The sequence below is a fragment of the Schistocerca cancellata genome, chromosome 10, assembly GCF_023864275.1.
Source record: "Schistocerca cancellata isolate TAMUIC-IGC-003103 chromosome 10, iqSchCanc2.1, whole genome shotgun sequence".
Lineage (NCBI taxonomy): Eukaryota > Metazoa > Arthropoda > Insecta > Orthoptera > Acrididae > Schistocerca > Schistocerca cancellata.
In genome coordinates, this window is record NC_064635.1 from 73,439,261 (window position 1) to 73,463,464 (window position 24,204).

Here is a 24,204-nt window from a genome sequence, read left to right on the forward strand (position 1 = left end):
GATATTTCCATGAGTTGAAAGTTATGATGGATGTTGGTCCCTTGATGTAAAACTTGATGAATGACTAAGATTTTAATAGACGTATCATTCATATCTAGCTCACTACACAAGTATAATCAATGTTTTGTAATAGACTACGCTAGCTATTTTGATATTGTTTTGGTACCTGTACTGGATTAAGCAAAAGTCAGAAAATATGTGCGCTTACTTTGTGTAAATAGCTGACATTTTGTACATATATGAATTTCCTTTCTGACAAAAGCATATTACAACATTTCACTTATATTCTTGTGGAATCATTAGAAAACTAATAACTTACTGCATGCAAGATTGCTATTTTGACTTCCAGTCTTGTGGAAGCAATGAACTACAAGAATTCACAGTGGGGGGGGGGAAATCACTAAACAACAATCAAGCAGTAGAAAATCCAGGATGGAATGTAGCAATATTATGAGAAGGGAAGTTGCTACTCACCATATAATGGAGATGCTGAGTCGCAGATAGGCACGACAAAACGACTTCACAATTATAGCTTTCAGCCACTTCAACAACAACAACAACAACAACAACACACACCCACACACACAAACACAAATGCAACTTACACAGACGACTGCAGTCTCAGGCAACTGAAACCACATGATTCTGTCGCTTGTTAAAAAGAACTGTCAATACATTTCAACAGGACCACATGTAACAACCATAACCATTGCTTTATTATCAGAAACTAGGTTAACTGCACTGCTACATGTGTAACAGTTGTACCATAGTTCATTGAATTGTCAAAATCATTGCTTGATTTTCAGCTATAAATGAGAAAAACTGTAACTGTCAGCCCCACTTCACACGGTGGATAATGACAAGAACTTGACTTTCTGCCCTGAGTCATGTGACTTCGATGTTCGTTTCAGGCCTTAACACAGCAGAGAGATGGACATGCGCAGTCTATGTTGTATATGGTCTATGCTTAAGACCCTAAACAAGAGAATACAGAGATGACAGATGACTGAAACTGCGGAGGGAAAAAGAAGAAAAAAAAAAAAAAAAAAAAGAAAAAAGAAATTAAAATAGAAAAGGCCTGGTTTGCTTGGAGAGTGAAGTATGGAGGCTGTGGGGAAAAGGGAGGAGCCTACTGTTCCCAACCCTTTGGCTTAAGTCCAGTAAGTCACTGCCTAGTTTGTCACACTATCTTCAAAATCTCTGCCTTCTCCTCAGCTACGAACCATCAGACAGAAGGGGGGCGGAGGGTGGGGTGGGGGGGAAGCGGGTGGGTGGGTGGGCACAAGTAGTTTCATGAACAAAGATGCAGGTTATGAGCTCTGTTGCAACTCCACGAACAAGTCTGGCCTTCTCCATCTTATCTGGCAGTCACCAAAATGAAAATTTAACCTTGGAGCCCAGACGAGAGGCATGATTTGCTGCAATACACATCACACTCTGCAAGTGGTTGCATCTTGATCCCCAATGCCTTCGGAACAGCCTCTCAAGGCTTTTGAACAACCTTCCCTCCACGTATACACACTGGGTGCATAAAGTGATCCCTCATATCCCTTTCTGTCATTTCACTAAGGGTGTATCATTAGTTGCAATAGACCTACATTCAAACTGACAATAATTAACAGATTGCTACCCATTTGCACATCATTTTCCCCAATACAGCAGGTTTCCTAACATGTGAAGTTTGAAACATTTGCGCAGTTTTAGCATTGGGTATGACAACTCAGGGTATGGTGAAATACCCTGAATTGTCATTGGTCTCTGCCTCCCATGTACAGGCGCCTACACCTACCACAGACTAGAGTGGTTGTAATTTAACCCGAGCCGAAAAAACCTATGCGGTTAAAAAAAATTTTAATGCCAAAATACCCAACTACAGCTAATTATGAATATTTAATTAATGTGCAAATGAGCCATCATATTTATTGGAGGCAACTATTTACTGCACAAAGACTTTATTTTATTAATACTGTGTTTTAACATTTCATGCAAAATAAGAAACACAGCTAGGCCTACATAACAATTACACTTCCAGAAAAAAATTTAAATTTATAATGAACTGTAATGACTAAATAACAATTTACTATTTTTTGGAAGCATGCATAATTTTAACACCTAAATTATTTCTTCATTTTGATGAAATAAGCTTGTAGGTGGAGAAGATTCTCTCAACACATGCAGTGCTGGCAGGCGAAGAAAATAGGCATGAAGTGGTTAGTGTTTAGAATAAATTAGCCACAGGAATTTAAATTAAACTACTTCAATGTCAATATGAAAAAAATTTAAAAAACAATAAAACCCAGTTTTTTTTCCAAATATCCGGGTTTTTCTCAATCCCTGCCACAGACTCACCACACAGTCAAGTCAATGAAATGTGATGGGTAGTGTACTTCCTGGAGAGGAGACAGTATCTACGGGAGAGGATAAAAGTACCTCTGGCATGTCTTTGGTACTTCACCCAACACACCAATTCGCAGCACCTTCTATCACTTGACAGCAATCTAGACAATTCTAACAGTTTACAGTGTACAATGAACTCATCCCATGCCTGAGACCAGCAATCACAAAAGGGCTGTATCACGTATGTAAATATTTACTCTTTACTTTGTGAAATCAAGATTATAGAGACAGACTTGAACTGATGTAAAACTCGAGATTTTGGATAAATGGAATATTTATCTGATTGTAAGCTGGTGAAATCAACAAATGCAACATGGTAAGAATGCAACTAACAAATTCTGCTAAATCAAGCTTAGCCTACATAGCCTATTTCTCTTGAGGTGATTTTTCAGTATAAAATCTCACTATCTTCTTTAGCAATAAATATGCTCTGAAAATTGTGTATTGAGTAAAACTATTTTTTGTATTTTCCCCCTTGTCTCATAATCAGTGGAAAAGTCCATGTTCCAAATACAGTAAATAGCTTTGACATCATGTGAAAACTAGCAACCAAAAATTGCAAGTAACAAACTGCACTGGAGAAGATTGTGACATGAACAATAGAAAGTGCTGTTCAGTAAAAATAAGTGGGAGCCCACTGGTGGTGGTGTAACATCACCCACACATGTATGGGTGAAGATAAAATTTAAAACAAATGCTTTTTGTTCATCACAGGATATTCCTAGCATATATGAAATTTACAGAACTGCGCTAATACAAGATACCTTATTTTAACTAGCTTATAAAGTTCCACTTCGTGGGATATCAGTAGGGGTTCCCTACAAACATTCTCCAATTTAATGTACTGGTAGTATGATATTGTGTTCAGCAATTTTATTCCAATATTAAAATACATTAAATTTTATATGCGTCTCATTTTGCATACAACACTTCTTAAAAAAAGGGAAAGCTTAGGAAATTATTGCTCATTTAGTGACTACAATGCACACATACATGATCACGTAAGATATTATATTCTGGGGCAAATCTCCACCTGCCCTTAGCACTTTGAGAATCCAGAAGAGAGCCACGAGGATCATCGAAGGAAGCAAAACTAGAGCCTGAGGCAAAACCCATTTTCAGAAAACTGAAGACCCTAACACTGCCTTGATTACATATTTTCGAGACCATAAAAAATCATTAAAAAAACCACAGAGTGCTAACAGAATGTAGAATAAAGAAAAACGGTAAAAACAGCAAACAATACGCTTGAATAAATTCAAACCTGAAAGTTTTTGTGCTAATACACACCTCTGTCTAACGTGAGCCTAAAACTTCGGCCTTCACCGATTCAATATGTCACCCACAAATGCGATATAAAATCTACTGAAAACAATACAGAATTTTGTAAGGACATGAAGTCACTGGTCAGTGTTTGCACTGTAAAACAAATTGCAAAACAAATAACCTAATCGGCGAAGTAATTCTTATATACACCAGTTTCAATATATTGTAAACCATTAGTTATCAAATATAAATATTAGCAAAATTTGACCGACATGTGTAGCGCACTGTGTAATATCACATTGACTAAAAATAAATATAGACATGCAACCCGTATTGTTACGATAAAACTAACCATTTCCAGCGAGACTGCTCCGAGGTTCAGTTCGGATTATTTCTTTCATAAATGTTAAGCGACAACTAGATTACAAATCCGACTTAAAAGCGCGTTTGTTTGTAAACTGAAGATCAAACAGTAGATGTACGCTGTTGATAGCAATTAATCGATTAGTCGATAAATCAAATGTCAAGTTAATCGACTCAGGATATAGCGATTTTTCTTTCACGTCTGTGGCATCTTCTGTCATCGTCCAGCGCCGTGACATGCGCGGGTGTTTGCAAGTACAGTGCCGCGAAACTTCCCCGCTGAACGCCAGAGACGCTATACACAAGCGACATACCTCCATGGCGACATTTGTCCTGTGATTTAGTCTTTGATTGTGGTTTTCAGTTCCACGTTCGACTCCTTGACGTAAAGCGTGAATGCAAGTGTTAGATAGGGAATAATTTACCGTACTGAACTTTCCTCACGCCATCGCACGAGTTATTGATTGCAGTGTATTATTGTCTGTTCTGCCCGCAGGGCTGCGTTAATAAATTGTTACATCGAGCTGAGTCAAGTGTACTTCCCTTATTCAGTCTACAAGCATACGCAGATGCTAAACGGTCGATCGCGGTAATTCAAACCGGCACTGACAAGGTGGTGATCCCGACGTGATCTCCTGCGTGCACGCTAATTTACGAGAAGTCCTTGCAAGAAATTGAGATGGCGAATCCGCCAGAGCCGACAAATACTTCTGTGGCGCGTCTAGCGATGCGACCATCACCCTTCTGGTCGCACAATCCATCCCTGTGGTTTACGCAAGTTAAAGCAAATTTTTCCTACGCAGGTATCACGGTCGATGCCACAAATTTGCGCTGGTGGTCAGCCAACTAGATCATCAGTACGCCGCTGAGGTTCGAGACATCATAATTAGCCCGCCGGGGACGAATAGCTACGGCCGATTGAAAGCAGAACTAATTCGGCGCGTGTCCGCTTCGCAAGAAGAACGAATCCGGCAGGTGCTTACCCAAGAGGACATCGGCGATAAGAAACCTTCACAGTGCCTACGTCACCTGCAGAGTAAAGTAGACGCAGGTACAGTCCCGGACAGCTTACTGTGTACGATCTGGAGCAGCCGGTTACCACCACCAGTAAAGGCAATCGTGCTGTCGCAGACTGACGCGTCTTTAGATGCAGTGGCCGAATTAGCCGATAGGATCCAAGAGGGAATGACGCTGTCAATAGTTAGCTCCGCCACCGCGGCGTGCGCCTGCGCTGCGACAACTGTTTCACGAGCGGATTATCATATTCTCGCCAACAAAGTGGACTTGTTATCACGGCAAATCAGCGAGCAGTTACACTGCCGCGACACGGACAACAGGAGCCGACATCGATTCCATCGTCGCTCACGCAGCCGGTCATCGACAGCCTCGTCTACTACAGGGACAGAACAGTCTTTTGGTACCACCGCAAGTTTGGCGAGCAAGCACGTAAGTGTATGACGCCCTGCACCTACCCAAACGGCAGCGGCGATGGGAAGTGAGAGCCTCCTCCGGTTGCTGTCCGACATCCAGGCGCCTGTTTGTGAGTGACCGACGTTCCACCTGGAAGTACTTAGTAGACACTGGTTCCGATTTGTCAATCTTTCCTCGAGCCATGCTACGCCCGTTTGCCTCACAGCTGCTAATAACTCCCGGGTTACGACATATGGCACGATGTGCATGGACCCGACCTCGGGTTGCGGCGAGCTTTCGCGTCGGACTTTGTCACGGACGTCGCCGAACCAATCATCGGAGCCGACTTCCTCGCCCACTACAACCTACTGCCTGACATGAGGAACTCTCGCGTGGTCGGCGACACCACCAGCCTAACAACTTCCCAATTCTATCGAGATGCCGCTGTACGTACTGCCAAGGTAATCCAGGTAGTGGATGGCGAGTACGTGAAGCTGCTGCGAGGATTTCCAGCCCTGATGCGACCACCTGGAGCACCTAATGAGGTAAGACATGATACCGTCCATTATATTGAGACAACTGATGGACCCCCTACCTCTTGCAGGCCGCGACGTTTAGCCCCAGATAGCCTCAAAATTTGACTATGTTGCACGAAGGTGTAATCCGGCCTTCCAACAGCCCTTGGTCCTCACCATTACATCTAGCACCAAAGAAGGAAGGTGCATGGAGGCCGTGCGGCTATTATAGAGCCCTGAACGTCCAGACAATACCCAGTCGTTATCCCGTACCCTTGTTGCGAGATTACAATTACGCATTGAGTGGTTTAGTAGTGTTCACTGTGTTAGACTGTGCAAAGGCCTACACACAGATACCTGTAGCCGATCCTGACATTCCACTGACAGCCATCATCACTCCTTTTGGTTTATTCGAGAGCTTGTTCATGACTTTTGGACTGAGGAATGCCGCACAGGCATGGGAGCGTTTCATAGATTCTGTGCTACAGGCTTTACCTTTTGCGTTTGCATACCTGGACGACATTTTGGTTTTTTCGTTGTCACCTGAGGAACATCGTCACCATCTAACTGAAGTATTTAAGCGATTGGAACACTACGGAATAGTGCTCAGTACCTCAAAATGTGTCTTTGGCCAACCTGAAGTAGACTTTCTCGAATATAGAATTTCTGCGGCAGGATCGCTACCACTACCTGAGAAGGTGGAAGCCATTTCGCGCATTCCGAGGCCCGCTACAGCCAAGGAACTACGGCGTTTCCTCAGGACGTTAATTTTTTTCCGCCGCCATGTGCCACACTATGCTGAGCTACAGGAACCTTCAGTCACAGCGCTGACTGGTCTGAAAGCCAAGGGTAAGGCGTCCATAACTTGGACTCACGAAATAACTGTCGCATTTGATACGGCCAAGAAAAGCATCGCCGACGCAGCCCTGCTGGCACATCCAGATCCTACTGCCACGTTAGCACTGGTAGTCGATGCTAGCCAGACCGCAGTCGGCGCTGTGTTGCGACAACAATATAGTGACACCTGGCAGCCACTCGCATTTTTTTTCACGCAGGTTGGCAACCTCACAAAGACTTTGGAGCGCATACGACAGAGAACTTCTGGCCATTTACGAATCTGTCAAGTACTTCAGACCGCAACTAGAAGCACGTGACTTTGTTATCTTTATGGATCACAAGCCACTAACATATGCATACCGTCAGAACAACATGAACTGTTCCCCCAGACAACACAACCAGCTTATGTTTTTTTCTCAGTTTACCACTGATATAGTCATATGTCTGGGATCGATAATGTAGTGGCAGATTGTTTATCCAGAGTCGGCGCCATCACCAATATGATCGATTACCCCAACCTCGCTGCAGCACAGCAAGCTGATGCTGAATTACAAGCGATTCTGTCAAATGGTGAATCAGCGCTGGACCTGCAGCTGGTAGACATTCCTGGAGCGGCGTAAAGCTCTATTTGTGATATGTCCACATCGAAGCTGAGACCCTTCCTACCTCTGGAATTTCGGAAGGATGCTTTCCATTCACTGCACAACTTATGTCACCCAGGCATACGAGCTACGACACGTTTAGTAACAACGCATTGTGTGTGGCTTGGAATGCAAACGGACTGCCGCGAATGGGCGAGATGCTGCTTGAAATGCCAGCATAGCAAGATAAATCGCCACGTCGACTCACCGGTAGGAAGCTTTCCAAACATGACAGCATGATTTACGCATGTCTACCTTGACATTGTTAGCACACTGTCATCATCCGGTGGTCACTGTTACATACTTACGATGATTGATCGGTATACTCGATGGCCGGAATCTGCACCAGTGGACAGTGTTACGGCAGAAACTATCGCTTTCACCTTCATCACACACTGGGTGTCACGTTTTGGTTGCCTGCTGCACATAACGATGGGCAGGGGACGTCAATTCGAGTCCGATTTGTTTCGAGAGTTGACAAAATTTTGTGACACACTTCACCACCGGACGACGAGCTATCACCCTGCCAGAAATGGTTTAATAGAGTGATGGCACCGTACCTTAAAAGCTGCCCTAATGTGTCATGACACCGGATGGACCAAAGCACTTCCTCTGGAATTACTTGGACTCTGAAGCACATTCAAGCCAGACCTGGATGCTTCTTCAGCTGAATTGGTTTACAGCGAAGCATTATTCCTGCCTGGAGAATTCGTGGCTACCGACGCTCTGCCGACTCCTACGGGTGACCAACCGGAATTTCTCCGCCAACTGTGACAACATGTGGCTTGCCTCTGTCCATAGCAACCTCACCAACATGGGACTCCTACCACGTTTGTCCATCGTGACCTATCCTCCTGCGCACACGTCATGTTCCGAATGGAAGGTATAAACCCTCGCTCCAACCACCATATTCCAGCCCAAACCATGTCGTAACCAGAGAAGCAAGTCCGTGGACATCTTGATCAATGGGAAACCGACTACAATCTCCATTGACCGCGTGAAACCGGCATACGTCTTTCTCTAAGCAACGACGCCTGACCTACCACAACTTCCGCCTCACTCAGCAATCACTCCGTCAACGTCGTCGCTAACACAGACGCAGCCAGGGGCCGCAGTTGACCCACCACCACGCACCTCAAGATATGCGACACGTCGTCATAAAGACGAAAACCAAATTTGAGGTTTCCTTTTTCATTCTCGTGTTTACATGTTATGCTGAGTTCACAGACGCAACTGATGTGGCACCACATCTTGTGGCGATCTGAAATCGCACCCCGAGCTACTGCTCACATAGGACGCCACAAATTCTACGTTGTGTCGCAGCTTTTAATATGACGTCAGTTGCAATCATATGAGCGGGTGTGAATCTTATAGCGCATGTTGTGATATTAGAGCTGTGACAAGAGTTAAATACAAGGAAGACAAAATCCGAATGTTGGATTCGGAAACAGATTTCGCACAGCGATAAATCAGGGACCACGAACACATTTATAAAGGAAATAACACTTCGAGACAAAAATGCGGTCTGCAATGGCAAACTAACCGACAGCTGGCATGTGAATATCATCATGCCAGTCCTCCAAGACTTTAAGATATTATTGTATCTGTTGATATAGGCATTTTGAATAACTAATTTCTAGTTTAACACCTGCCACATGACACTCAGGAGCTATTTTCTGCATACAATCCATAATTTATACAATGCTTGGTGCCACACTTAACAAAGTTTATATGACTAACTTTTTTGGTTATGTATTTATTTTTTTATTTACTCGTCAAGTTCTGTAGGACCAAATTGAGGAGAAAATCTCCAAGGTCATGGAACGTGTCAGTACATGAAATTACAACATAAAAGTAATAACAGATAACAGATAAAAATAAATGTTTATGAACCCAAAAAAGTCAATCCATAAGTTTAAGTAAATGCAACCAACAATACAACAAGAATCAGCTTAATTTTTCAAGGAACTCCTTGACAGAAGAGAAGGAGTGACCCATGAGGAAACTTTTCAGTTTCGATTTGAAAGCGCATGAATTACTGCAAAGATTTTTTGAATTCGAGTGGTAGCTTATTGAAAATGGATGCAGCAGTATACTGCACACCTTTCTTCACAAGAGTTAAGGAAGTCCGATCCAAATGCAGGTTTGATTTCTGCAGAGTATTAACCGAGTGAAAGCTGCTTATTCTTGGGAATAAGCTAATATTGTTAACAAGAAATGACAGTAAGAAATATATATGTTGAGAGGCCAATGTCAAAATACCCAGACTCGTGAGCAGGGGTCGACAAGAGGTTCGTGAACTTACACCACTTCTTGCCTGAACCGCTCTTTTCTGAGCCAAAAATATCCTTTTAGAATGGGAGGAGTCACCCAAAAATATAATATCATACGACATAAGCGAATGAAAATAAGCAAAGTAGACCAATTTTCGTGTTAAACGATCACTCACTTCTGATACCGTTCGAACAGTAAAAATGGCAGAAATAAGTCTTTGAACAAGATCCTGAACATGGGCTTTCCACAACACCTTACTATCTATCTGAATACCTAGAAATTTGAACTGTTCAGTTTCACTAATCAAGTGCCCATTCTGTGAAACTAAAATGTCAGGTTTTATTGAATTGTGTGTTAGAAATTGTAAAAACTGAGTTTTACTGTGATTTAGTGTTAGTTTATTTTCTACAAGCCATGAACTTAGGTCATATACTGCGCTATTTGAAACCGAACCAGTGTTGCACACAACATCCTTTACTACCAAGCTGTCATCAGCAAACAGAAAGATTTTAGAGTTAGTGTTGCACACATCCTCCTTTACTACCAAGCTGTCATCAGCAAACAGAAATATTTTAGAGTTATCTGTAATACTAGAGGGAATATCATTTATATAAATAAGGAACAGGAGTGGCTCCAACACAGATCCCTGGGGCACCCCTCACTTGACAGTACGCCACATCACAGCTTTTTTCAACATTGTGAATAATGACCTTTTGCTGCCTGTTGCTAAAGTAAGAGGTGAACCAATTGTGAGGTACTCCTCGTATTCTGTAATGGTCCAACTCCTGGAGCTATATTTTGTGGTCAACACAATCAAACACATTAGCTAAATCAAAAAATATGCCAAGTGTTCGAAACCTTTTGTTTAACCCATCCAGTACCTCACATAGAAAAGAGAATATAGCATTTTTAGTTGTTAAACGACTTCTAAAGCTGAACTGCACGTTTGATAGCAAATCGTGTGATATAAAATGATCAATTATCTTCACATACACAGCCTTTTCAATAACTTTTGCAAACACTGATGGCATAGAAATAGGTCTAAAATTATCTACATTATCCCTCTCTCCCTTTTTATAAAGCGGCTTTACTAATGAGTACTTTAATTGCTCAGGAAACTGACCATTCCTAAAGGAAAACTTACAAATATGGCTAAATACATAGTTAACATGTGCAGCACAGTACTTTAATATTCTGCTAGACACTCCATCATAACCATGAGAGCCCTTAGTCTTCAGTGATCTAATTATTGACTCAATCTCCCTCTTATCTGTCTCACAGAGGAGTATTTCAGACATCAATCTTGGAAAGGCATTTGCCAAGAAAGTTGCATGATTTCCAGTAGAAACTAAATTTTTATTTAATTCACCAGCAATGCTCAAAAATGATTGTTAAATACTGTACATATATCTGATTTATCAGTAACATAAATATTTTTACTACGAGCTGACTTTATATTGTTGACCTTGTGCTTCCTTCACGAATGACCTGATGGTTTTAATTTTATCCTGTGAATTAGCTATTCTATTTGCATATCACATACTCTTTGCCTTCCTAATAACATTTTTAAGCACCTTACAATACTGTTTGTAATGGGCTACTGTAGCTTGATTGTCACTATTTCTAACATTTTGATGTAATTCTTGCTTTGTTCTACATGATACCCTTATCCCACTAGTCAGCCACCTAGGCTGCCTATTACTGCTTGTACCCCTCTTAGAACATTATAATGGAAAGCAATTCTCAAAGAGCATGAGAAATGTGTTAAGGAAAGCATTGTATTTATCATCTATGTTATCAGGACTATAAACATCCTGCCACTCTTGTTCCTTCACAGTGTTCAAGAAACTCTCTGTTGCTGTTGGATTAACTTCCCCACATAGTTTGTAATTAAATATGACATTTGTTTGAGTACAAAAGCCTTTTAGTGTTAAAATTTGTGCATCATGGTCTGAAAGTCCATTCACACTTTTACTAACCGAATGCCCATCTAGTAATGAAAAATGAATAAAAATATTGTCTAAGACTGTGCTACTGTTTCCCTGTACCCTAGTTAGATCATATGAATTTAAGAGCTCTATCAACATCCTTTATCTTGCACAGTCATATCCAAATTTAATATTGAAGTCACCACATATAACTAATTTCTGGTACTTCCTACAAAGTGAATCAAGAACCCTCTCTAGCTTGAGCAGAAATGCTCTGAAGTCGGAATTAGCTGATCTATAAACAACAACAGTTCCTTGCGGGGTGGGGGAGTGGCTATGTACATAAAAAACAGTGTTCCATTTGAGTCCATAGACATATCATGACACTGCACTGAAAAGATATTTGAGTGTTGTGCAGGGGCGGTTGAATTTAGTGAAACTAGACTTCTAATTGTTGTTGTTTATAGATCAGCTAATTCCGACTTCAGAGCATTTCTGCTCAAACATCCTTTATCTTGCACAGTCATATCCAAATTTAATATTGAAGTCACCACATATAACTAATTTCTGGTACTTCCTACAAAGTGAATCAAGAACCCTCTCTAGCTTGAGCAGAAATGCTCTGAAGTCGGAATTAGCTGATCTATAAACAACAACAATTAGAAGTCTAGTTTCACTAAATTCAACCGCCCCTGCACAACACTCAAATATCTTTTCAGTGCAGTGTCATGATATGTCTATGGACTCAAATGGAACACTGTTTTTTATGTACATAGCCACTCCCCCACCCCGCAAGGAACTCCTTGAGAAACAGCAAGCTAATCTGTATCCTGGTAAAGGAAGCCTCTGAATTGCCAATTGTGGTGCTCTGAAATACCAACAATTTCAAAGTCAACATATATAAGCAGTTCACTAACTTTAATACCTCTTATATTTTGATGAAATATGCCAATTCCTTCTCTTCTTGGAAATATTACGTCCTTGGAAGATGAGCCCTTAGTTAGAGGGACTTCCTTTAAGGAGGTATACCTATCAGCTGACTTCAATCTGTCCGCCCGCAGTAGCTGAGTAGTCAGCGCAAGAGAATATCAATCCTAAGGGCCCAGGTTCAATTCCTGGCTGGGTAGGAGATTTTCTCCACTCAGGGACTGGCTATTGTGTTGTCCTAATTATCATCATTTCATCCCCATCGACCCATAAGTCGCTGAAGTGGCGTCAAATCGAAAGACTTGGACACAGCGAACGCTCTACCCAATGGGAGGCCCTAGTCACACGACATTTACATTTGACTTCAATCTAAAGAAAGGTGCAGCTCTAACACCAACTACTACAGGAATTTTTCCATGAGTGACCCCACCGCAACCACCACCACCAACTACACTGTCACCTATAAGCTTAGCCAGCCTCTCCTTCCCGTACCTTTTGAGGTGCAGGCCATGCCTAGTTTATCCAAAAACTTTTTAAGAGTGTGGGATACATCACTGATTTGCACACACACACACACACACACACACACACACACACACTGCAGAAAACCAAACATAGGTTGCTGTTCTTGTTGTTCCAGGAGCTCCAAAAGTATACCTGCCTACCTCTGCTTTCACATTTTTTTGTAATAAAATGAAAACACACTAAAATCTAACGGAGCACGGGAGCAGTTATTCCACTATAAATGCGACATAATGCTAATGTTTCGAAATAATGCCAGCAGGGAGCATTGGTGGAAGGAAAGTGGCACAACAAAGTACAACCAAATTGAACTTTTTGTGGCGTGACGAAAATTGTCTCTCTTAAGTAGCGCCACTAAAATCTAGGAGTTCACACATGCAACTGCATTGCAACTGCAGTATGCTACCAGCTGTTGCAACAGTTTTGTTGCATGTGTGACTCCAACTTTAAGGTCTGATGCGGATGTGGTAGCCCAGTTAAATATGGCATCTGGAAAACAGCAGTTCCAGTTTCTGATTTAGTCAGCACAATCGCTGTTTCTCTTCACTTAATTATTAGAGACAGACAGCTTCATGCTCATTCTAATATTTCTGTTTTTCCTTCACTGCACAATAAGTCGCTCCATACATATTAGCACAATATTTTGAGAACAAGACGTAACCTAACAACCAAAGCACGTTCCAAAAACGGTTATACGTTTACATGAGAGCGAAAATCTCCGGTTTTGGGAGCCCCATGTAAATGGGGTGAGTGTTGACTTGCTGTCTGTATCTTCAGTGCTGGAAAAAGGCTGACTGTCCTGTGATACTCGTCGGGTGACGTAAAACGTAGCATTTAAATGTACATCTATATTCTGCAAACCACCGTGAAGTGGATGGCAGAGGATACATCCCATTGCACCTGTTATTAGGGTTTTTTCCCTTTCGATTCACATATGGAGTGCAGCAAGAATGATAGTCTGAATGCCTCTGTGCAGGCTATAATTATTATTACCGGATCCTCATCAAAGGGTAAGGATGTCGAGATGTATATCAACACTCCCTGCTACGAGACAATAAAAGTAATAAAACCACTGATGATGAAAAGGGAAACAGAAATAAAAAATCAAAGACGTTTAGTTACTAATTCCTTTTCCTTGTAGGAGAGGTGAAGTCATTCCAGCAACAAGAACCTGATGTGGAAATAATGTTGTTCAATCAAACCTGCTGGTTGAACTCCAGTGGTTGTGAGAACGTGTCAGTATGATGTTGTATCAGGACTTTCACCTGGTGGTAGTAACATTTATTCATGGATGAAAGTTCACTCTCCACTGCTGATACTGGACGATCATACAATCTCTGTATCACACTTTCTGGAACAGTTGAAATATTTAACAACAGAAAGTGTATACATTTACAGGAGAAGACTTTTAAGAGTTTAATGTATGCTAGCTCTGAAATAGAGCATGGGCTAGAGTGTCATCTAAGGTGGTACTCTTATATCCACCAATTCTATGAGAAATTGTGTAACAGTCTGCTGGAGCTAGCATTCCAAACTCTCCACACATCAGAAGAAACCATAGTGCAACTCTATGAGGCTCACTGTGCATTGATGTAGGTGGAGGTGTATAATTCAACTTCAGCAGATGTGGGAACAAAAGTATGATCTTATCTAAATTTGTTTATATACGCAGCTGTATGTAAGAGTCTATAAAATTTAAGAACCATATGAGTTATCACTATGCCTGAGTTGCCGAAACAACCTCACCATATGGGTCTCATAGTAAGCAATTGCTCCTGCAATGATGGTACTGAAAACCAGAAGAAATCAGTCATTGAGCTTCAGGTTGTGAAAAGACTAATCGTCTTCTAACACTGTTACCAAGTGGTGAGGGAGTCCACTTCGAGCATGTATACAATTCTTCAAAAACCCTGTTTCTGCCCAAATATTAGATTTGCAGGAGATTTTGCATGGCATTGAGGGAGTAATGCATGATACGTTTGGGGAAAGCAGCAATATTCAACTACCTTAAAAACTGAAACCAAATGGCGTATTTATATTCAGTGATGTCCCACTGGCAAATCTGGGTGAGATCTGGATATATTTCTGCTTTGGCCACCATATGAAAGTCATATATTTTATTTGAGCTAGATGTATTAAAGAATCCAAAAACAATTGGTCTGGCTTAAAGAAAACCTTATTTTCATTTTCAGACAGGATACTCTTATTTTAAAGCATATTTGCTAAGCACATGTAAGAACCAACATGTCATTCAATGAATTCGTTATCATATGTGGGGATTGCTGGAATAACTGGCAGTATGGGTTTCTGGTGTTAAACAAAACTAGGAAATCGAATGAGTGCTGATATAGACGAAATTTCAATGAGATTCTGTGTAAAAGTCGGTGTACTCAAATGTGAGTGTGTCAGTATACTCTAGAGCATGAAAAAATTTTGACTTGTGTTGCACATTCGTTTGGAGGTGGAATTGCACTGGGGGTGGCGGCGTGAATAGAATAACAAAATTTCCGAAGCTGTGAGGACGGTCGTTAGTCGTGCTTGGGTAGCTCAGTCGGTAGAGGACTTGCCCGCAAAAGGCACAGATCACAAGTTCGAGTCTCGGTCCGGCACACAGTTTTAATCTTTCAGGAAGTTTCATATCAGCAAACACTCCGCTGCAGAGTTAAAATTTGATTCTGACGAGCAATGATGTTTTACGTTGAAAGTGAGAGTCTGGACTTTGCTTTCTTTACCACTTGCATATTACCCTATTATTTATAGGAGCCTTTATCTGTTAGCAAATTCAGTGACTGATTCTGATTACCATATCCGATTTAGGTAAATTCTACAAATATTAACTCTCATTCTAGCTGACTTTTTCTGCGTCAACCTAGCACATTTAACGCAAATTCTACGATTCGTATAATTTTATTCGAACCTTTCAATATATGTCAATACAATTTTATCGAAGTAGGTGATCGAATGGCAGCAGCAAACTGAAACCCTATTGGATTCGGTTGACTGGTAGCCTCGTCATTAAACATTTGCTGTTCCCATTCGAAAGTCACTTCTTCAGTTGCTAATAGAGTAGTTGTGTAGAATCAGCTGTCATTTATAGGTACCTACCTTACACATTGCTGTTACAAACGGACGTTACGCCACGACACAGACACAAATTTGAATACAGCGAACAGTGAAAAAAAAAAGAAAAGATTTGCACGAGGTAGGTTTGAACACAGCTTTCTGTTTCCTTTTCTTCGCTAGAATATGAATCGTTTTCTCCTTGTAACATTTGTTAATTGCCTTAAAAATCTTTCTTATGTATTTCTGTGTACTACATTTTGTTAACTCTTTTAATTCTACAAATGCATCTTTTTCTTTATCGTAAACAGTAATTTTCACAGAACCATTTTTAAGTACAATTGTATTTTTCATCTAACAAACTATTTAATTTTTCCTTTTATCCTGGTAATGCATTTTATTCTTGTAAAATGGATCTATAATTGTAGCGTTTCTGTCTTCTTCCAGTTATTACTACACTTTTTCGTAAGTTGTAAAATCTATTTTGGGTTGAGTAATATTTATTTTTATTTTCCGACTTCCTTAATTTTCTACAGTCCCTACAAATTGATAGTATCTTTCCATGATTTTTTGCAAAGCAATCTAAATTATTTATAATATTAAATCAATTACATAGTTTCGACCTTTCACTATTACCGGTACTGCTGTTGTCCATACTATTCTACAGGTTATGATCTTGTTTGTTGTCTATATCCTTCTGATGTTTTCCATACTATTCTGAGTGTTACTCACTTTAATATAATATCTACTCATATGATCATTATTTAAGCACTTTTTGCAAATTGATTAAGGTTTACCTAATTGATTCCCATGTTCTGTTACACTTTTTACTGTATCACATTTAATGCAATTTTTTAATATCTGCTCCATATTATCGGTACTATTCAATATGTTACTGCTGTTATTGTTTTTGCTTGAATAATATCTACTAAGCTGATCCTTGTTTATACATTTTTTACAAATCATTGTAGCTTTATCTAACTTTATCTCATATTCTGCAATGTCTTTCAGTACACAACATTTAGTACATTTCTTTACTGTCTGCTGTATGTTGTCCATTTAACACATGTAAAAATTTCAAATTGTTATCTATTCCTTGTCCTCCATTTACTTCCACTTTGTCATTCATTTACTTTTTTCCACACATGTTGACCATTTTTTTGCTGTCCTTTCAATCTCCATTTACCTTGATTTTTCATCCATCTACTCATATGATCATTATTTAAGCACTTTTTGCAAATTGATTAAGGTTTACCTAATTGATTCCCATGTTCTGTTACACTTTTTACTGTATCACATTTAATGCAATTTTTTAATATCTGCTCCATATTATCGGTACTATTCAATATGTTACTGCTGTTATTGTTTTTGCTTGAATAATATCTACTAAGCTGATCCTTGTTTATACATTTTTTACAAATCATTGTAGCTTTATCTAACTTTATCTCATATTCTGCAATGTCTTTCAGTACACAACATTTAGTACATTTCTTTACTGTCTGCTGTATGTTGTCCATTTAACACATGTAAAAATTTCAAATTGTTATCTATTCCTTGTCCTCCATTTACTTCCACTTTGTCATTCATTTACTTTTTTCCACACATGTTGACCATTTTTTTGCTGTCCTTTCAATCTCCATTTACCTTGATTTTTCATCCATTCGTTTACTTTCTTTCATGTATGTTGTCCATTTTTTGTTGTCCTTTCACTCTATATTTACTTCCATTTTTTCATTCATTTACTTTCATTTATTTGCTTTCTTTCATGTATGTTGTCATGATTTATTGTACTTTGTCTCTATTTTCTTCCATTTTTGATTCATTTACTTTCATTCCTTTACTTTCTTTCACATATGTTGTCCATTTTTTTGCCCTTTCAATCTACATTTATTTCCATTTTTCATTTGTTCATTTACTTTCTTTCACATATGTTGTACATTTTTTTTGTCCTTTCAATGTTAAATCAATGTTAACCTACACATAAACATTAAATAGTAGCTGAAACTGGGCAGCTGAATGTGTAGTGATGTGATTTTTTTACCTATATAAAAAATTTAAGTTTTCAAAAATTAAGACATTTTATAAACCTTTGAAAAATGTTTAATTTCTGAAAATTTAAATTTTCTATATAAATAAATCAAAACAAAATGAACATGAATGGTAGCATTGAAAATCTAATAACTGAACTTAACAATGATAGTAATGATTATGCAGTAGTGTTCACTAAATTATAAGAGCCAAAAAACCTAAATCTTACATCATTTCAAAAGCTGAAACTATACCAAGTAAATGTGGTGAAAAAGCTTTATTACTTTTAGATGATAAATTTAAAATTCCTCTTTTATATCGTTATACCAAAATCTTTTGCCAAGACGGTGATAAATTAGAGAAAGTTATTGGATTACTTTTTATTTATCAAGGGGAAAAAAACTAAATGGCTAATTTATGTTATTGAATTTTAAATAAATTTTAGAATTTTTATTTGTTTTAAATTTAGTTTTTAGAATATTAAATTTAAATGAATAATCTATGTCTTAGTTAAATGAGAATATTGTTTTCTGGGTATAGATGAATTTTTGTCAGGGGGATACAATGAAAGTGAAATCTTGGTTTATATCCTCGAATTTTTAATCCAATATACTCTTTGAGCCTAAACTCTCATTTATATACTACTTACAAGCATTTAATATTTACAGCAGCTTAGCTCATGCATACATTAACTATGATCTTGGAATGTTTATCACTTAAATATGCTACCTAGACAAATGTATTCCAGAAATTTCATTACTGTATATTAATTATATTTTGGTGTCATGATTTTTTACCATCAATATATAAATTCCTTTAGGATACACAGGTCAAAAGTTTATTCAAAGTTGCTTAAAAGATTTTTATTGAGCATGTAATACAAGGGCATGCTGAAAAGTAATGGCTCCGAATTTTTTATCCTGGTCTGTTAAGTGATTGAGGCGTCATATGCCATGCATATTACTCGGTCGGCTTTCCTGCTTTGCTGATGCAAGTTGCAATCCTCTGTCGCTACAGGATTCTCAATTGTAACGTGTAACATGGCACTGCGTAGTGTTAACAAGGCCAGTGCACAAGAAACAGAGTGCTGTAATTGTGTTTCTAACCGTTCATACATGGTGCACCCTCTGTTTCTGTATTACAAAGTCAGACCACTCATGAGCCCTGTGACATCTGCAACAATCCAATGTCCGATGTGTCCCTGGCTGCAAATATATTTATTATAAAGGGGATATGTGCCATTTTTTCTTTTCCTTCCGATGAAGGAAAGAAGAAAACATGGACCAAAAAATTCCGAGGGAAAATCTGGTAATTACAAAGAGAGGCGCATCCTACGTTTTCCTGGAGATCAAATTATGCAGCAAATCAGAGCAACATTATCTGTTGGTAAGTAGTTATTAATAGCTTACAAAATTTCTAATGGGGTAGAATGAACAAGGATATTTGTATTATTAAAGGTAGGCTTATTCAATTTTAGGTTCTGTGCTAGCAGCCCCTCATAAAATGTTGGATTTATAAAGTGATACTGTCCTTTGCTTATTGCCAAATTTCCCTACATATTTTTCCTCTCTTGATGTTTCTCAGCGCACCCACACAGAAGTTCAAAGATAGGTCTAAGTATTTATTTGTATCAGTACATAGATACCATTACTGATCTGAAGTGTAGCTAACTGACGGAATCATGATGCATCTTGTCCTTTCTGTCACTCTCTATTAGCTCAAGACAGTTGCTACTCTGTTCATGTCATGTGTCTTTTGATTTTTGTCTACGTTAAAATACTATTCAGAAGTCGGTTGTTGTTCCGTACAGCTTACCTGAAATACGGAGAGAACACATGTTACAAAGATATACCGAATCCTGTTAGTAAGTTGCTAGTCATTCTGAATCAGTTTGTCATATAACGATATGAAAAAATGCTTTATTAGCCCTTCCTGAAAAACTGTGTTTTTGACTATCTCGCATTTTACCTGACGGTCTACAATTGTTAACCACTGTTCTATAAGTTGTGTACCATAGTTTGTCATTGCATTTTACCATTTATTTTTAATGTAAGCATGAAAATCTTATATGAGTGCAATATTAAATCTTATAGCAAAATGAATACTAACTATGAAGTATTGTGCTAAAATAATATACTTGTATTCTACATATGACAAACAGACCACGGGTTATAATGACTTTCATAGCATGTTTATGTTGCTAATTTCCAATGTTTAATCAATCATCAGCATTTCAAAACCCTGGGAATGCAAAACCGTTGAGTTTGGTTAATTTTATATTTTGTATTAGAAAAACCCAATAACATGAATCGATTTTGAGTTCCATCTGCATATGAATCTCCCTCCTCACTGCCCACTGAAAGTGTGAAGTCATCAAAGCAGTGCTAAGACATTGAGTTCTTGAAGGCAGTGGCTGTACTGCTGGCCAGCAGTGGTGCACTTGCATTGCTCAGTGCCTATTGTCTCTGGTGGAGGAGCAGCTGGGGAAAGATTACTCCACTGGGTCTTGGGCCAGAGGCAGAAGTAGCCATGCGTGGCCAGGTATACAGCAGGCACTAGAACAGAAGACAACAAGGTGCTCGGCATAGAACTGGAAGATAAGATCAAAGCACTCGTCGGTATGCTGATGATGATATGCTAGCTTCAGCTCGAAACCAAGCTTCTAGACAACAACAAATGAGGCAATCCATGCTGTTATAGAAAGGGCACAAAAGTGCTACAGTGCTCAGTCAGTCACAGCCAGGGTCTTAACAGATATTTCTACTGGCCGTAAGACAAATGCCAGATTTCCATCCCCTCATCTGCCATAGTCAAACGAGAATAACATAGGTAAAACACAAAAGTACAAGGTTCTCCCCTCTACCCCCAAAAAATCTGTCAAATGAAATACTCAAGACACTGTAAAGGTGAGTGAAACGTTTTTATTAGTATTTTACAGGTTTGGGTTGGAAAGGGGCACCCTCAGCTGGGGCCGGTATAGTCCGAGTCCTGCAAGCACTGCTCGGTCCAGTCGTCGATCTTCTGGAGCATGTCATCGGAGAAGCCGGTGAGGCCACCACCCAGGATGCCGGAGCGGATGAAGTGCTTCCCCAGAGAGGCGGCCGGCACCAGCCCGGCTTCCTTGCGCAGGTGCTCCACCATTGGCTGGTAGTTGGCGTTGGGGTTGGCGCGCATCTTCTCCACGCTTAGGTGGTCCAGCATGCGGGGCAGCTGTTCCTCTGGCACTGGTTTTCCCAGGAACGCGCCCAGTCTGAGGATCACAGACGTAAGATCCTGCAAAGAGATGTGAAAGGCCAGCTTAAATTCAAACCGTTAAAGAGAAAGCATCTGTTCGACGGCTGTGTACACATTTTTTCTGTCCGGTCCCGATACGAATGTGTAATCCATAACCAAAGTTGTTGAGTGCTTGGCATGAAATAAAAACCAGTTGTGGAAACTACAAAGTCAGTGTCCAAAGCAGTGTCATTACTGGAATAGCAGCAATGTGTGACTGATAGCAATTCGTGTAATGTACTTTATGAGACTGCAATATTGGATTCCTATGTGCAGAGATGTGCAAAATAGTTTTTTTAAAAGTATTTAAATTTAAAATACAGGTGCTTTTTTCTGCTTCATATGTAAATAAAAAATGGTTTTAAATAAAAATATTTAAATACAAAATGGAAATCACACATTTTCAAAGATACCTTTATTCAAATAAAATACCTCTAGTTAGTGAAAAATTTACATGCCATTTAATTCACTGATTGTAACACCAATAATAGCTCAAATATTTCAGTTTTCAAGTCCTGTTTATGTGGCCTTATTACTATTCCATCAAACGAAAGCAATGGTTCAACAGAAGCAGAACTTTGTAACACAGTTGGACATCTCTTCAAGGTGTCTAGACTATTGTCATTATCTTTTAAATATTGCATTGTTTCCAGATCTATTGTAGTGTTGCCACTATCACTAGTCTACAGAAGACTGAGAGTCCTCAACAAACATATAATAAGGATCAAAATATTTTTCTTTTTAAGTTTTTGCTAGTTCTTCCCATCTTCTTCTTCTTGTTTGATCTTCTGCACTTGTGAAATAAATAGTTCCTTGAAGTATACTCTGCTCGCCTTAGGTACCCATTTTTATTTGAAAAAAGAATAAGCTACAGATGCTAATATGCCATCCTTTGCGTTTTGTTCCATCAATTTACAGAATCTCTCAAAACGCCGATTAAGACTTCCTTTAATAACTTCAACAGCCACACCACAATGTATAGGTCTATCCTGTTGCAAGTTGCTTAGCATTCTTTCTATTCTCATTAGCTTAGGCAAAAGACATCCTGAGTAGGTATCTTATCCCTTCCTTTGATGCCATTAGCAATAGAGTTTGAACTATTTATGAATTTGTTAATAAACTGTATTTCCATTTCTTTAAAAGCTGCTGATCAGAGTTTCCTTAAAGTTTCATTTAGAGTATCCTTGACTGTGAGTAGATCTTGAACAGAATTATAGTATGAATTCCACATGTTAGACATATATACGAAGAGGATTTTTCAGGTGATCCCAAATATGTTTCATGGGCTTTAGGAAAACTTGAACACAGATTCCAAAGTGCTTGATATTTTGACATGGCTGCACTATAAACTTTTTTGTATGAATTACTTTGAGATCAGGCCTTATACATAGCTCTAAAGACTTCCGAATGTAATGTGTGTGACCTCATTCCCTCCTTCATTCAATTTTTTTGGCGTTATCGGTTGATTTCGGTACATTTTACATTAAACAAAGAATTTTGATAGACATATAATGTCTACTCAAGCCTTATTGCCTTTTCTAATCATTAGTGTCATGGTTATATTCACTTGACAGGTACACCTTCGGTGCAGATTGCGCCATCTGTATCTGTCGATGCACCATTTTTGTCTAAACAAATGGCTCATTAAATGAATGAAAATTCTGAAGTATGAAATAAAAAAAATTGAAGACTAGTATTTCGCACTCTACAAATACAAAATATCTCTATTTTAAGTACTTCATATGAAACAGAAAACGTTTTCGAAAAAAAGTATTTCAATTGCAATATAAAGTTTGCTATTTTGCATTTTGTATTTGTGTTTCAAATACATCTATTTCACATAGTTCACATCTCTGTCCTTGAGAGCAAATCGTCCGACAAGAAATGCTTTTTGTGCCCTTGAAAGCGACTGATAATTGCAAGATGCAGCACCTCTGAGCAGCTGATGGGGATACTACAACATCTACGCTCCTGAAGCGTAGATGGAGAAGGGTACTTTGGACATAACTATGTTTTTCCCATTTCCTGTTCCGTTCACGAGTAGTGCATATCAAATACGATTGTTCATAAAGTTCTGTGTGGTCATGATAATTTTATAAGACGTACGTTCCTCGTCACTTTCTGGAACGTAGTATATCGAAATTTCAACAGTAAAATTCACTATTATGTGCAGTGCTTCCATCTTAGTGTCTGACACTGGGGTTTGCTAATGATTTCACCAAAATCAAACGATAACGATTATTCCACAAGGAGGAAAAACACCTGGACAACATGACATACTCAACATTATCTAACTAGTGACCAAGATGAGCACTCCTATCTGGGCTACAGAGTATACCTCATGAACAAGACACAGCTACTGACAAAAGATGCTAAATATAGGCAAAAGCTTGCAAACTGTATCTCCGCAATGGAACAAATGAAAATATGAAATGGAAACGGCGAAGAACAAAAAGAAGGAAAAAGGAGAAAAATACACACATCAAAAAAAGTTCTGCATCACCTCGGTTCCGAGAGTTCCGGAACCCGTACAGAAAATTGGAATAGAGATCATCATAAACAGCGCTGTTGGATGTGAGGTCCGCCAGTTATGCAAAACACCGTTTTTCTCAGGCACTAGCGGACCTCACATCCAACAATTTTAACTGCAAACACGGCCAATACAAGGAGCTGCAAATCAAAATGTTGGATAAACATCATTTCCGCCTTTTTTATTGCTCATGAAAACCACACGTTGAATGTTTTACCACCATACAGCGAGAC

The 24,204-nt window shown here is 39.2% G+C and overlaps 2 protein-coding genes across 3 annotated transcripts in view; both read right to left on the reverse strand.

The window, feature by feature from the left end:
- LOC126106658 (zinc finger protein 3 homolog) overlaps window positions 1–4,210 on the reverse strand; it is a 113,156-nt gene extending 108,946 nt beyond the window's left edge. For both annotated transcript variants that reach the window (XM_049913023.1, XM_049913022.1), the window contains exon 1: window positions 4,016–4,210. In XM_049913023.1, the coding sequence (XP_049768980.1) occupies window positions 4,016–4,018 (3 nt within the window). In that variant the 5' untranslated portion in view covers window positions 4,019–4,210. The remainder of the gene's footprint in view (window positions 1–4,015) is intronic.
- A 16,877-nt stretch (window positions 4,211–21,087) lies between these two features.
- The window catches only part of LOC126106651 (luciferin sulfotransferase-like), an 80,808-nt gene continuing 77,691 nt past the window's right edge, over window positions 21,088–24,204 (reverse strand). The window contains exon 7 of the mRNA XM_049913010.1: window positions 21,088–21,441. Within this exon, the coding sequence (XP_049768967.1) occupies window positions 21,130–21,441 (312 nt within the window). The 3' untranslated portion in view covers window positions 21,088–21,129. The remainder of the gene's footprint in view (window positions 21,442–24,204) is intronic.